At 44.3% G+C, this 14,974-nt stretch overlaps 1 protein-coding gene across 1 annotated transcript in view; it reads left to right on the forward strand.

Annotated features, from left to right (window-relative positions):
- Positions 1–2,951: 2,951 nt before the first annotated feature.
- LOC115098164 (niban-like protein 1) overlaps positions 2,952–14,974 on the forward strand; it is a 165,686-nt gene continuing 153,663 nt past the window's right edge. The window contains exon 1 of the mRNA XM_029614545.1: positions 2,952–3,246. Within this exon, the coding sequence (XP_029470405.1) occupies positions 3,192–3,246 (55 nt within the window). The 5' untranslated portion in view covers positions 2,952–3,191. The remainder of the gene's footprint in view (positions 3,247–14,974) is intronic.

Raw genomic sequence — 14,974 nt, forward strand, 5'->3', positions numbered from 1 at the left:
TGTATGTGTGTGAGAGAGAGACTGATCAGGGATGTTGTGTGTGAGAGAATGAGATTGGTTAGGGAGGTGAATGGTGTGTGAGATTGAGACTGGTTGTGGACTCTTAAGAGGAAGACCTTGAGGACACAGCTTCAGCAGCCACTGCTGCTTCTAGTGTATGCTATTGGCTTGCAGGGAAAAGGAGTAGGAGAGCTGCTGGAGAGGGTAAGTAAAGGTGGCTTTTTAAGTTTCTTTTTCTTGATTGGCTGCCATTTTAATTATTGGGTATTATGTGATGTGTTTGCTGTTTTGAAATATTTTATTGATGTTTGGAGAATTTTTAATAATTTTTATGAGTTTTTAATTATTGGATGCTATTTTATTCATCAGTTGTTTTGAAACATTTATTTTATTAATATACAATTCTTTTATATGCCTTCAGGAATGTATAATTAGAAATGTGCAGACAAAAACTGAATTGGAAACAGCAAGAAGCCATGCTCTGTATGCAGTGCATCAATGGAAAAAAAATATTAACTTTTTGGTCACTTTATTCTGTTTTTTGTGAGGCTCTGTCTGCATTCTGCATGTGTGACCAAGGTAAGGGTATTCTGCAAGCTTGCAGTTTCTGTGTAGGTGTCTATAACAGCATGGCTTACTTTCTAGTAAGAGAAAGGAAGTGATGATTCCCTTTGTACAGGACCTTGGTGAGGCCTCACCTGGAGTACTGTGTTCAGTTCTGGAGACCGTATCTCCAAAGGGACAGGGACAGAATGGAGGCAGTCCAGAGAAGGGCGACCAAAAAGGTGGATGGTCTTCATAAAATGACTTATGAGGAGAGATTGAAGAACCTAAATATGTATACCCTGGAGGATAGGAGGAGCAGGAGTGATATGATACAGACTTTCAGATACTTGAAAGGTTTTAATGATCCATGGTCAACAACAAACCTTTTACGTTAGAAAAAAATCAGTAGAATTAGGGGTCACGACTTGAAGCTCCAGGGAGGAAGACTCAGAACCAATGTCAGGAAGTATTTCTTCACGGAGAGGATGGTGGATGCCTAGAATGCCCTTCCAGAGGAAGTGGTGAAGACTAAAACTGTGAAGAATTTCAAAGGGGCATGGGATCCCTGTGGATCCATAAAGGCTAGAGGATGGGAATGAAGAGAAGAGCCATGGATTACTGGAGTGGAAGCTACTACCTGGTGATTATTACCCTTACTCAATAAGCCTTTGCAAGGTTAATGCAACTCCAACATTGCTCTCTGCTTCAACAGCAAGGGCAAATGTGGAAAAGAGGATTTGCATTCAGACAACAACCAACAAGGACTGAACTTCACAATCGGGGTATACAAATAAGCGTGGGGGTAGCTTGCTTATTACAGCAGTTACTACCCTAAACCAATTAAGCCTGATACATCACATTGAATGCATATACAGCGTTCTCTCTGCTTCAACGGGAGGGGGAAATGTGGAAAACAGGATTTACATTCAGACAACATCCAACAAGCCAATGATCTGTGCAGTCTGGATAAACTAGCATCGGGGTAACTTGCTTGATGCGGTGGTTACTACCCTTAACTATTAAGCCTTATGCTCACCTTTGATGCAACTCCAACATTACTCTCTGCATCAATGGCAGGGGATGGCAGGAAACTTGAATCAAACAGTTACCAACAAGGGCCCTGAAATTGGTGTTTGGTGAAACAGATACGTATGGGAAAATAAGTGTGGGAGCTTGCTGGGCAGACTGGATGGGCCGATTGGTCTTTTTCTGTGGTCATTTCTATGTTTCTTTTCTTAATAGGAGGTGTATTGGTGTTTAGGGCCTGTGAAATATTTGTAGTGTTATCTTTTCATAGGTAGGGTTGTTACTGTTTGAGTTTGTGTGCATTATTGCAGATCCTGGGCGTATGTTAGATGCTATATTTCAGTTTCCAGTTTTCCAGTTTTGCACTGCATACAGAATGGCTTTTTTGAGTTTCCATTCTGGTTTCTATCTTCATATTTGTAATTTGTGGTCTTTCCGTATTTGGTGAAGGTTGGTTGTGTGTGTGTGAGTAGGGCTATTGGGCCTGGTAGTAGAAGGAGTTTGTGTTGCTCTTACTGAGATGAACCAGAACATCTTTTTTCATGGTGACTTGTACAGGGAATGTCCTAGTTCAATTCTGCAGTCATTGCTGGGGGTCGGGTTCTGTGGATGCAGAGTATATGTTTACATTTAGCCCCGTAACGGTCATGTGTTCAGTTGTCACACACGTGAGAACCATCTGTCAGGTGTTTCCGGACAGAAAAAAGGTTGAGAACCATTGCACTAGGCTACTCCTCCATTATAAGAGTAATAATGTTTGGAAATCAAACCCTTCCTAGTTTTTGAAAGATTTTCCCCTTATGTGCATTTAAAATAATCTGTTTATCTTGCTTTTGTAGCTGTGGACATGTGTGAACCTGCGAATGAATTTCTCTGTGTATACCTGTGAGTGTCTCTCCATGTGTACTGGTGGCATTGTGCATCTGTCATTCTCCGAATTTATGCCCGTGATTGTAAAACTATAGGTCTCTCTGTGTGAACATGTACTTATTGAGTACGCTCTTAAGCATCTCTCTTTATGCCCCTGTGAATGGATAAATCTGTCTTTCTAAGGGTGGATACGTAACTATGGGTGTCTCTTTGTAGATATGAATATACGATTCACCTGGGCCTTCTCTCAGCCACGTGCACTTCATTCCATGTGCACAGGGAGTAGTGCCCTAATTCTCTGTTTCGGGATCTCAGCCTCTCCCCTGCTTGCCTATAGAATCAATAAAAGGTTTCACGCAATTGCTAAAAATAAAGCAGCCCAGGCGCATTAGCGTACAAAAAAAAAAAATTAAAGAAATAAAGAAAGACCACACCTTCCCCTGAAAAAAAAAATCAGACATAAAGCAAAACATGGCAAAAAAGCAGCAGCAAGGGTGTGTCTGAGAGGCAGCGATCAGGCAGGATCTGAGCCCGCAGTTCCAGCCTCTCCCCGCCCCTGGGTTTTTTTTTTTTCAGCTTTTGTACCGAGCAGCAGTTGCACGGGGGAGAGAGAGCAGTGTTGCGCTTTGGGTGGCTGTGGGCCCTTTTAGCTGGAACCAGTGTCGTCTGGTGGAGGGGTTTTTTTTTTTGGCTGTTGTCTCTGACTGAGGTCCTCCTGTTTGGCTGGATTTACTGGAGCCCGCTCCGCCATGGGGGATGTCATCTCCACTCACCTTGATGACAGCAGACGCCAGCAGATCTCAGGTAGGCGGCCTTCGCTTTCTCATGCCAGAGAGCTATTTGCTCATGTGCCGATCGAGGGGGAGGGAAGAAGAATATGTAACCGATCTGGTCGCTTCTACGCCTGGAGGTCTCCCCTTCCCACGCCGTCCCCTCTCTCCCCCTCGATCGTTGTGAACCGGTTTCCCAAACGGAAACCAGGAGAAAACTTAAGCTTTTTTTCGTTGTTATTGGTTCTGTATCAATGTCGCACGATTCCGTCTGTCCGTGGACTCCTTTTTTTGTAGCAATCGGACTCCACTCTGCAAGCAAAAACGATGGGAGTCTCAGCCCCGACCACGGGGCGGGTTAGTTAAACTGATTTCTTCGCTTGCCTCGCCTCAGTCCCTTCTGGCGTTTCCTCTGCAGCGCACCACGTTGCAGATGGCTCATATCTGACTCAGAGGCAGGCGCATTTTTAGACTTTTTCCTGTTCAGGAAAAAAAAAAAAGAAGGGGATCAACGGCCTGGGAGGAGGAAGGAAGGAAACCTGATAGAACTTAACTTTTTTTCTGCAAATGATAGGATAACTTTGCATGCGAAAAATTTAGATTTTTAAAAAATGTATATATTTTAAAGGGGGGGGGGGGAGTGTCATGACATTATCTTGGAATTAAGCCATTTTAGTGTATACCAGAAAATAGCTACAAACTTTTTATTCTTGTGATCGGTCATAATTTTCGCTTTTCTCTAATTGTCCTCCCTGGGGTCCTCAAAGTGCAGAATGCCCGGTGGGGAGTCCTATGTTTTTAAGGCCTGGGTGAAAAGGTTTTCTCTTGTATCCTGAGAATACAAAGCTGGACCCAAGCAAGGTTTTGAGAAGAGATGATGACTTCCTGATTCCAGAATGGTTCCTGACCTTAAGAGTGTTAAGTGCTGCTTAAATTCCACTGAATGACCTTTTAATGAGCCGGCGATTTACTGTCCCCATTGTGAACTTTTTATGGCGTGTTTGAACTGGAGAGGGTCACTCGGAGAAGGATTCTTGGATACAATATGCAGGAACTAATTTTTTTTTTTCAAGGATTATGCAGAAGACCCAAATGCAGTCCTTGAATTCCCGAGTTGCAAATGCTGGAAATTCCTTTCAATGCAGAAATATGTGTGAAGTCACACAGTGTACTGTATAAGTCTTAAGCTTTTGGTTTCATATTTTAAGGTTTGGTATCCTACCCACACCCTACTTCCTCACGCTTTTCTCAGGAGCTGATTTAATCCCTTTATGTGTCTGTTGTCATGTGTTGAATATATGCCTGCATATTTATTTGGCAAAAATCAAAACCTACAACACATTATCTAAAGTGGTGAACCAGTAAATGTAATTATACTGTCAGGAATCCCTATAACAATTTTTTAAAGAGAGTTAGGTGATAGTTTCATATGTAATACTGTTTAAGGTAACCATCCAGATTACCAGAATAAGTTTTGTTATATTCATCAACATATCACCCCCCCACCCAATTTTTTCAGTTTAAAAAAAAAATGCTCACCAAAAGTTTTTTAACCTTCCTCTCTTAAAAATGTTATAAGGATTTCTGACAGTATAATTAACAAATTAGATAATGTGTTGTAGGTTTTGATTTTTGCATTATATTTTGATTGACCTGCTTTAGAGGTTTGGTTTGATTTGCATATTTATTTGTACAGGTGAATGTGAAAGTCACTTTGAAGTCTAGGCTTGGGCTTCAGCTTTGATAGTGTTCACTTAAGGATGGTGAGAATTTTTTTTTTTTTAAACTAAATCCCTAGATTATTTTCTGGCAATGCCAAATGTTATCACTGTACTCTGAAGCAAGCTATGAAACAGAGCCATAGTAAGAAGGAGGCTGCCCTGTTAATGGGGTAGGGAGAAGGGGTTGACAACCCCCAACCTCCAGGTGGTGATGGTGTCTGCGCTGGATGTCATCCCCCCTCTCCCCCTGCCCCAAATCTTGGTCTGATAACACACCTCCAGAGACTGAGGTGCCAAAGGTGATCTGCAGATCCAAACTACTTGTTCAATTAAAGCTACATTTCCAGGACCAGACAAGACTTGGTCTGTAGTAGGATGAAGCTGCAGTGATAACAGTGGAGTACTTTTTTTTTTTTTTTTCTTCATGAGGATGGGGGGGGGGGCAGTGATCTACTTGTCACAGACTTGTGGGTGGGAGTACATAAGGCAGCATTATTTTCATGGGTTTAGCACTGTCCTTTGGGAGGAGGTGGAGCTGCATATAAAAAAAAAAAGTCCTCAATTCATCCTGCTGGCAAGTGGAAAATCTGCTTTTGCAGATGGTATTCCTGAGGTAGCCCCCACCCTCCTCCACTGAAAACCACCCAGCAAGCTTCCTGTCTTACTAGAGCACTGCTTTTGTATCTCCTTTCAGACAGAGGTCTCTTTAGCGTGGCAGGAATGAGACTTTACAGCAGGGGAGGCAGCCACCAGGGCCTTAGTGAGACTGATGGATGAGATGTCGCAGGAGACTCCTTCCTTCCCGTATTCCTCATGGCTTTTGCTGGGTAGTGCTGGTTGAACTAACTACACATGTCACACCCATCCGATGTGGACACAGTCTCCAAATTTTGGATATCAAATTCTGAGGCTTATTAAATGTACCTTTTTTTTTTTTTTTTTCCCCCAAGAGATAAATGCTCTGTTGAAAGAGAACTGGCTTATTGATATTCTGAATGTAACCCTGAAGGAGAAGGTGGTGTGTTCTCAGGGGAGGTACAAATAAGTGTAAGAAAATTTGGAGGGTATGGAGAACTGTTTGATGTTGAAAAGACCAAGCGCTCTTATAATCCTATGCATTATGTGCGCTTGTTGATATCCGGTACTTGGGAGGGGAAAATCACGGTCTCATTTTGTTGCTTTATTTTGTACATGTTAAAACAAATATATTGACATTGGTTTTCCATAAGCCGCCTATCTTATTTCTTCTCCAGTACTGTGAGTTAGGACCTCCATGAGTTTCTCTCTCCCTGTTTCTTACTCCGAGTCCTTGGGCAAGTCAGACCCAAGATCTTTAACTGTTATTGCGTGGTAGTCTGGCACTTTTTTTTAGCACTTATAAGACTGTTGCTGTGCTGACCTTGATTGCTTGGATGCCTTCCTGCAGGAGAGTGTTCTTGAAGGAAGTGATGCCACTTCTACATGCTTTTTGAAACAAGAAAGCTTAAAATGGAATTGGTTTAGCCGGCTATCCTGGAACGCCTTTTGGATCTCCCTGGATCACCTCTCTCATTTGTCCAGCTAAACATTAGCCAGATAAATATGTTTGAGGTCTATACTCCAAACACATTTATTCTACACTGGTTGACTGTAATCTCTGACATGGCTGGCTGGGCTGAAGTGGAATTTCTTACCTTTACTACTTGCTATAGGAAAATTTCAAATGGTATTGTCACTTCAGTTATGGTGACACAAAGTCCCTCGATTACCAGGCACTTTGTGAAGTAACACACAAACCCTGCAAAAAAAGTCACTCAGAACCGATATAGCAAGCCTGCCACACCAACACAGCATTAACTCCCAGAACTCAAACAGCAACAGCCCTGCATGAAAAGGAACACTAAATATTCTAGCTGGGCCTAAAACACCAATATACCTCCTGTTGGGAAAACAGAACAAGATGGATTACTACAGCTCCCTACCCAGAACCTAAATGCTAGCAGAATACCCCACCTCTGTCACATACATAGAATAGCCCTGGGGGGAATTCTGCACTGCTGCAGAATGCAGAATTCCCCCCTGCACAGAATTGCCAAATTCTGTGCAGAAAATGGCAGAGGAGACCCTGGCATGCCGTGAACAGAGCATGCGCCGTTCACAGTGAAGATGAAGGCCCCCACGGGACATGCTCCACCTGCAGCGAAGAGTAAGGCCCGTGTGTGTGTGTGTGTGTGGGGGGGGGGGGGGTGTGAGAGAGCAGGGCTGGTGCTTGAGTGTGGGTGCCAGAGAGAGGGAGCCTATATGAGGAGATTGGGGGGCTGGTGTGTATGTGAGGGTGCTAGCCCGGGTGAAGGGATTGTGTGAGAGAGACCTAGGTAGCCTGTGTGAGGATGTATGTGTCAAAGAGAGAGGGAGCTTGTGTGGGTGTGTATACAAGAGAAAGCACTGTATGAGGGTATGTGTGAGAGGGAGGGACTGAGGGAGCCAGTGTGAGGGGCAGTACTGAGAACGGGGCCAAATTCTGGGACTGGCGAAAGCGTGGAGGGGGGGGAGATACTGGCAGGTGGAGGAGTTGGGGCCTAAGAGGGCAAAGTGGCCAGGGGAATAGGGAGAGCAAGTGGAAGGGACACTTTTATAGTGAATTTCTAGGGAAATTCTGCATCTCTAAGATACTTTTTTTCTGTATTAATTTAAAATGTAATTGCTTACAGGTGAGGGGGGGAAGCAAGATGGCGGTATAGTCAGGCTGCTGAGCGCTTACTGGCCCTGTTTCTCTGTTCTGTTTGATTCCTGGATTCTAACATGCCTTCTCAATGTAAGGGGAAGGTGAGTTTTCCCTCCTGAACCCTTACCTTCCTCGGGGCAGCTAGACATCATGCACTTCATGAGCCAGCCAACCAGCTGAGTGGGGAGCCGGGGAGAGTTGTGTTCTCCGGCAAGTGAGGTGTCCCTCGGACCAGACCTTCGCCCCCTCCCCCTCCGGCGCAGCGTGACCCAGGCCAGGTTCCCTCTCAGGCGCCCATCGATGATGCGGTTGGAGTGTCGGAGGAGGAGGGGGTGTTTCCTCGCCTGACGCTGAGTGCAGGTACGCCATCTGGCCCCAAAGTGGAGACGAGTTCGCGAGCTGGAGGCTCGGTGGTGGCTCGGGCCGGTGTATTGCCATCAAGGATGCCGACGGAGAGTTTCCCCTTTTGGACAGCATGGGGAAACTCCTGCTAGCGAAGAGGGTGAGTCCCTGGTTATGTTATCTCGTCCAGAGGAGGTCACTTTAGAGGCAATTTGGGACTTCTTTAAAGCGTTAGGAGAACAAAATAGAAAATTGATCTCATCAAATTCCCATCAAAAATTTTTGCTGATCCAAGAACAGGTTAGTGTTGCCTCAAATAAAATTTTGGGTAATGACGAAAAGATCCAGTCATTTCAAGCTTGCTGCTATTATTAAAGAGCAGTCTGCTTTTTCCACACGGTTGGAATTTATTGAAAATAATTATTTTGAACTTTCCAAAGATAGCTGGTGAAATTCCTTTTGTGACTTTGAAGCGGTTCCTTTTAGAGGTTCTAGGTTTCTCCAAAGAAAATATTCCTTCAGTCAATTTTTGTCGTTTCCTTCCTAAAAGAACAGCTTCAGGACCTGCAATTGATCAACTATCTGGAAACTTACCCAGCTTTCTTGAGGATTCTTATTTGGAAGTGTTGGGGAGAAATACTCTTTCTTTCATTTCCACTTTAGATTTAAATAATGTCATGCGTTACTTTTTTGGGGAATTTCCAATAGCTTTTTATGGTCAAGCTGTGATGATCTATCCTGATTTAGCTCAGGTAACACATGTACGGCGAAGAGAGTTCCTTTCCCTTAGACAGGCTATTCCTTTACTTTACGTTACCCTGGAAATGTATCATTAAGAGGGGTGGCGAATGTTTCATTTTTTTTCTCATCTGAGCAATTACGTCTCTTTACAGAAGCGCGTATGCCAACTACCTCTTCCCTCAACAGTCTTAAGTGAAAGTGTTATAAAAGTTTTTTGTGTTGGTTTAGTATGCTGTGTTAATGCCTTTTCTTATTCTAAGTTTTCTTAGTTTGTATATCCCTTTGATTGTATATCCTCCCCCCTTCTTTATATGACCTAGATTGGATAATTACAATGTCTTTTTTTTTTTTTTCTTTTTAATGGATTTCCTTTCTGGATTAGGATTGTAAAGTATCCAGTTGTTTCTATTTGCAAACATATTTTTTTTTGTTTTATTTATCGATTTTTCAAAATTAAACACAGAATTAAAAAAAAAAATAATTATTTAGACTGTCAAGTAAATTGTGGTGTTTTGACCAATATAAAGTTTGTAGAATTTCTAAAGTTTGGGGTTTTTTTTGCACACAATTCCCCTAGGAGTAATAGACCACAGACCTGACCAAATACAGAATGAGTCACAAATTAGAAATAGTGAGAAATATGCAGATAAATATGGAATTTTTCTTTATCCTCTCCAGTTCCCTGCAGATGGGGCAGCATTGTGGAACAAGAGAAGGGGCTGGATCTGGGAGGGCTTTTTGCTCTGCCTGCTTCAGGCTCACATCCATCCCCATTCAGTTCCTTGCATGCTGTCTGGGAGGGGAGGGCTGATGTTGAGCCTGAGATTTTGGACACTGGCCAAGTTATGGGGCAGAGCCTTGTGTGCTTATGTCCGTAGGTAAAAGCAGCCTTGCTGATGGTGCCCCCTTGGGTTTGACTCCTGAGGAAGCTGCCCCCTCCTCACCATGTTAGAGGGTGTACGCCATTGAGACATATATAGGATCTTTCATTTTCAGTTTAAACTGATTTCCATCCATAATTTCCTGGCTTTTCACCCTAATTCAGCAGTTCCCATTAGCGTGCTGCTGAAAAAAGCACCAGCAGGCGAGTGCTACCACCACCTTCAGCAAAGTCCCAGTTTTTCCCCTCCTTCCTCATTCCCTAAATCCAATGTTTCTCACCTCATTCCTGGAGGCACACCTAGCCAGTTGGTTTTTCAGGATTGCCACGATGAGTATGCATGAGAGGTTTGCATATCTCTCATGTATATTCGTTATGCATATCCTTAAATCCAGCTGGCTAGGTGTGGCTCTAGGAGAGGGTTGGGGAAGCACTGCCCACAATCAACCAGCTGCTGTCTGAGATAAGGGGCAGGCCGGCACTGCAGTTGTCAGATATGAAGGGGCGTCCCGTTCCTCCCCCCCCCCTGCCACTCTATGCTCTAACGCCTCTAGCCAGCAGGAGGAGTCGGCAAGCAATGCTTCGTACCTGCTGCTGACTCCTAATGTTTGGGCTTATCTTCTGCAGCTGGAAATGCGGGTTCATAGGGCTCTAACTGCAGAGGGAAGCGAAGAAGCACTCCTCATGCTGATAAGGAGGAGGTGTGCACTGTTGGGGGGGGGAAGTGGATCACATAGGGGGCTGTGGGGGAGGGAGTCACATGAGGAGGGGAAGAACAAATGACTGTGCCAGCAGCCAGAGGGGGAGGGAAGATGGTTGTGGGCAGAGGGGGTGAAGGAAAGATGATGGACTGTGCCAAGAGACTATATAGGGGTGGGAAGGATTTCACCGTTGCACCAGGGGGGAGTGGCGGGGGAGAGAGGGAAGAAAGATGATTTTGTTCAAAGGGGAGTGGAGGAGAAATGCTTGTGCTGGGGAGATCGGAGAGAAATTATTGTACTGTGGGAGTTGGTAGTTTGATTGCAGAAAGGGGTAGAAGGAGAAGCTGACTGTGGTGAGGGAGGGAGAGAGGATTCCACTGGAGTGGTGGGAATGGGTGAATAGACATGATGATTGTGCTGCAGGTAGAGGGACCGCATGCTGGGAGGAAGGAGGGGGAAGAGCATGCCTGGCCCTGAAGGCAGTGCAAGAAACTGGAAAAGGTGGGGATTGTGCCTGGAGGGAGAAAACATGAAGGAAACTTGGGGGGGGAATCCACCAACATATGCTCTGTTTTTCCAGAAAAATGTAGTTTATTTTTCTTCCATTTTTCGTCATCACAAATCCTGAAACTCCTGGGGGAAAAAGAACAATAAAAACTGAAAATGAAGGTCCTTAGGCATATAGAAGTACAGTGAAAACTAGGTGGTCTAGCACTAATGGAGGTGCTCACATAGCAGGGTCTATCTGGCAGGTTACACTCCTTGCATTGCCCAAGTAGGTTGGCGGTGCCATCCAGAAAGGCCAGAGGAACCCAGGAGGCTGGCTGATTTGTCTAATACTCATGCAGTGTGTTTGGATTATTGAGGGACTTTGTAGTTGGACATGGGAGGGGTACAGAGTGTGAATTTTAATTGGGGGATCTTGATGCTCAGCTCTCTAGCAGGGTGGAGTACAGTGCAGGAAGAAGATATCCTACTGGCGGTCATGCTTTGAGGTAGAGAAGAATAACTGGATGGGTCGATTGGCCGTCTTCTGCCATCATCTACGTTTATGCAGTTAACTGTGTTGTGTTGTCTTGTATGTGCTCTCTAGACACAAACTATTTTGCAGGGCAGAGATAGGCAAAGTGTAACCTGTGGGATCTTTAAGTCCAGCCTTCATTTGTCAGTCTGGTCCTGGCCTGTGGCAGGGAGGGCTGGACTTGATGTTGCTGCGTCAGTGGGCTTCCATGAGGACCCCATCCCCCAGTCTGGCTCTTGGGCCAAAAGCTTTATCCAATATCCACCCCTGTTGTAGGAGGTTTGCCCATCTCTAGTTGAAGAGCTGGTGCGAGAATCCAGTGAGGTGGAGATGTGCCAGCCTAGACCATCAGAAAGGGGTGAAGAGAAGAGCATATTAAAACCGTGGAGGAGTGTTTGTGCTCACTCCTCCATTACTCATAAGCTTTAGCAAACAGTGATCCTTGGAAGGGTCTCTAACTCCCAACCATCACTGCAGGCTGAAGCAGAACTAGATATGGACGCGGGTCAATAACGTCTGATATCTGATCAATGGCACAATCTCTTCTGGGTGCCGTTAAGTGAAAGCCTTATCCTCTTCCACCCTTGCTGTATAATTAGGACCAGCAGATTCAGACTGGAAGTCCCATAGCACTTCTGTCCCTGCAGACCAATTGCTTAATTTTCTAAATATTACATGTGTTCTATATGGTACAACTTCCTTTGTTTTCTGTTTCTCACTGCATTTTAAGGATATGTTGTGCTTTGATAAAAGCATTATATCTGGTTGATAGGCAAGGGGAGAAAATATTGAAAAAACTTTGGGCATAGGTCAGCCTGGTGGCAGTCCTGTGCACTGCCCTACAGAGTTTGGAGGGATGCTGTCATTACACACCAGTAACTCCTGTCTTAAGTTGTTGGGGGGGGGGGGTTGGTTTTTCTTTTTTTTTTTTTTTTGCTTGCCTTTTGTCTTTGCAGACTCCTTGCTCCCTTCTCCAGGACCATGCCCAACAGTGCCGCCACTTTTTTTTTTTTTTTTTTTTTTCCCCCACGGCTACCAGGCAGCTTGTATTGGGAATCAAATGGTGGTCATGGGCTTCTAGGATTTTTCCACCCTTCCATGGACTTACCTGGTCACTCAAAAGAAAGAGGCTGCTAACTATGCTGTAGTCTTGGTCAGGAATTTTGGTTTAAATTGTGCATGCGTATGACCAGGTCATCAGCGCAGTCTACCCCTTAGGCCTGAGATTCTGGGATTGCTCCTTGATTAAGGCAGGAGTTCTGTTTGGCCTCCCTGGATCCTCTGTTCAGAGAAAATGATGGACATAAGGTGCACCTTTGTTGGATAAACCTGGGAGTCTCTGCATACTCGAGAGTTCCTGGGTCCCTAACCTTATTGGACTATCAGCAGGGCAGTCACTGGACAAAACAGTGACTTGAGAGAGGGTTGCTTTTGGAGTTGCATGTTTGGCAGATTGACTCGGAAAGGCAGTGTGGGATCACCCTGCTTACCTATCCCTCCCCCCCCCCCCCCCCCCCCCCCCCCCCCTCCTGACATGGCCCTGACTGTCAGGATTCCTCCAAACAGCTATTCCTTGGGACTAGGACTGGTTTTATTATGGCTTTTATTAAAATCCGGTAACATAGTTTCATAATAAAGACTATTTGCTGAATGTTATAAATCTTGTCCTTTTCCTTCATGTATCAGTATTAATTACATGTTTTTCTCTATTGGATTGTATATTTTATGTTAAAGGTGAAATAAAATAATAAACTCACACATATTGCACTGTGTGCTGATGTTGTGCTGCCAGCTTTCATTATTCCACTATTCTCTTTTCTCTTTGTAAAAAGCTTTGTTTAAATAGCCAGGTTTTTAAACTTTTTGAAAAATTTGAAATTTCTCTGTAGTCTAATTTCTAGGGGCATGGTGTTCCAGAGTACTGGTCCGGCTAAGGATAATGCCCGTTCTCTAACTTGGGTCAATCTTGCAGTTTTAAAAGAAGGAATGGTTAGGAGGGCTTTGTTAGCTGATCTCAGGTTTCTATGTGGGACATGAACACGTAGTGCTGTGTTCAGCCATTCTGCTTTTTCATCGTGAATTCATTTATGTATTGTGCAAAGTGTTTTGTATTGTACTCCGTGTTCTATGGGTAGTCAGTGTAATTCTGCTAGAGTTTCACTAAAGTGATCCCTTTTTTTTTTTTTCTTTTGCCAGTCTGTATTCTTGCGGCAGAGTTTTGCAGTATAACCCTTTGTATTAGCACAGTCAGGATAAGCAGGATGCTATGTTCAGACTGTGATGAAGCTAAACAGCTACCTAAGGATGACATGGATAAAGGCTTATGTGTCTCTTTTTGCTCTTGCTAATCAGCCCACTATTGCTTTAGGGGACACTACCCATGTAAGTGATGCCACAGAGAAGGGAATACCAACTGCTTTTGAAAAGAACATACAAGACGATGGACTATTTTTATTTTTTTTTTTGTTCGCCTTGAATTTGGTATGTGTCTAATACTATGACCAAGTGATAAGAGAACCCAGAGGCCAGTAGTAAATTTGGGCGGCTGTGGCCAACCTGTTCTCTCCTTTTATCAACTGCAGGTATGGTGACAGAGTTCTGGGCACACACGTCCTATAACTTGACCTCTCTCCTCAAGCTGTAACCTGTGTGGCAGTTGGAGAGGCTTGTGGTTGAAAAGCCTGTCTGGGGATGCTGTCTCAAGCAGCACTTGCCAGTCTGGTTGGTGCTTGGCTTGGAAAAACTAGTTAAGGAGGTGCCTGAAGGAAGGAGGATTAACCTGGGACAGGTAATCTCCCTCTGTTTCCCCTAATAATCATTTTCAGGGAACACAACTCGTTTTGTTTCCTCAGGGGTGCAAGATTTGTCTACTGCAGACCCTGGTAACAGGAGGGCAGAGGGCTAAGTTCTGACTCCCAGAAAGAAGATCCTGTTTCAGCCTGAAGCACTTTCCGGGTCTGGGGAAAGTCATTTTGGCCGTTCGGGTCCTGGACAAAATTCAAAATGGTACCTGCCCCTGCAGCACAGATAAATGGGGTTTCTCGCAGATACTTTCTAGTCTAACAGGAAGTTGGACCAAAAGAAACTGAACAGGCCTGTTTTGGTGTCTAGCCATAATGGTGCAGTCCCTTCATTTTCTGATTCAAGCAGTTCGAGCCGGGGATTTCCCATGCCTCTTGCATCTGCCCAGTACCAATCTGCGGTCCTGATTCTCCTGTATTCCTCTTTTTTTTTTTTTTTTTTTTTTAATCAGAGGTAACACCAGGTCCTTTTTGGCAAACAGCATTGTCAATAGATGGCTTTTCTGTTCTTTATCTTGGGTTCTTGAAGTGTTTGTCAAAGTTGATAGTAACTGATTACCAAGCTCAGGATTCAGGGCTGCTTATCTTTTTGTATCTGGAGAACTTGCTGTCGGGAACATGTGCTCCTGCTGTTTCTGGGAGGCTCACAAATAAACTAATTTCTAAGTTGGAAGAACATGGATGGGTTACCTGTTGGGGCAGCATTTCTCCAGATCTATCACAGAATTTGCTTTCACTTAGTAATGAGATTCTCTATCGATTTTAGACTTAATTGAGTTACTATCTGACAATCTCCTACCTTCTTTGGAAGATGTGGCATGTCAGCAGGTTAGAAATGGACTCTACTGGTC

This window comes from Rhinatrema bivittatum, chromosome 8 (assembly GCF_901001135.1).
Source record: "Rhinatrema bivittatum chromosome 8, aRhiBiv1.1, whole genome shotgun sequence".
Classification (NCBI taxonomy): Eukaryota; Metazoa; Chordata; class Amphibia; order Gymnophiona; family Rhinatrematidae; genus Rhinatrema; species Rhinatrema bivittatum.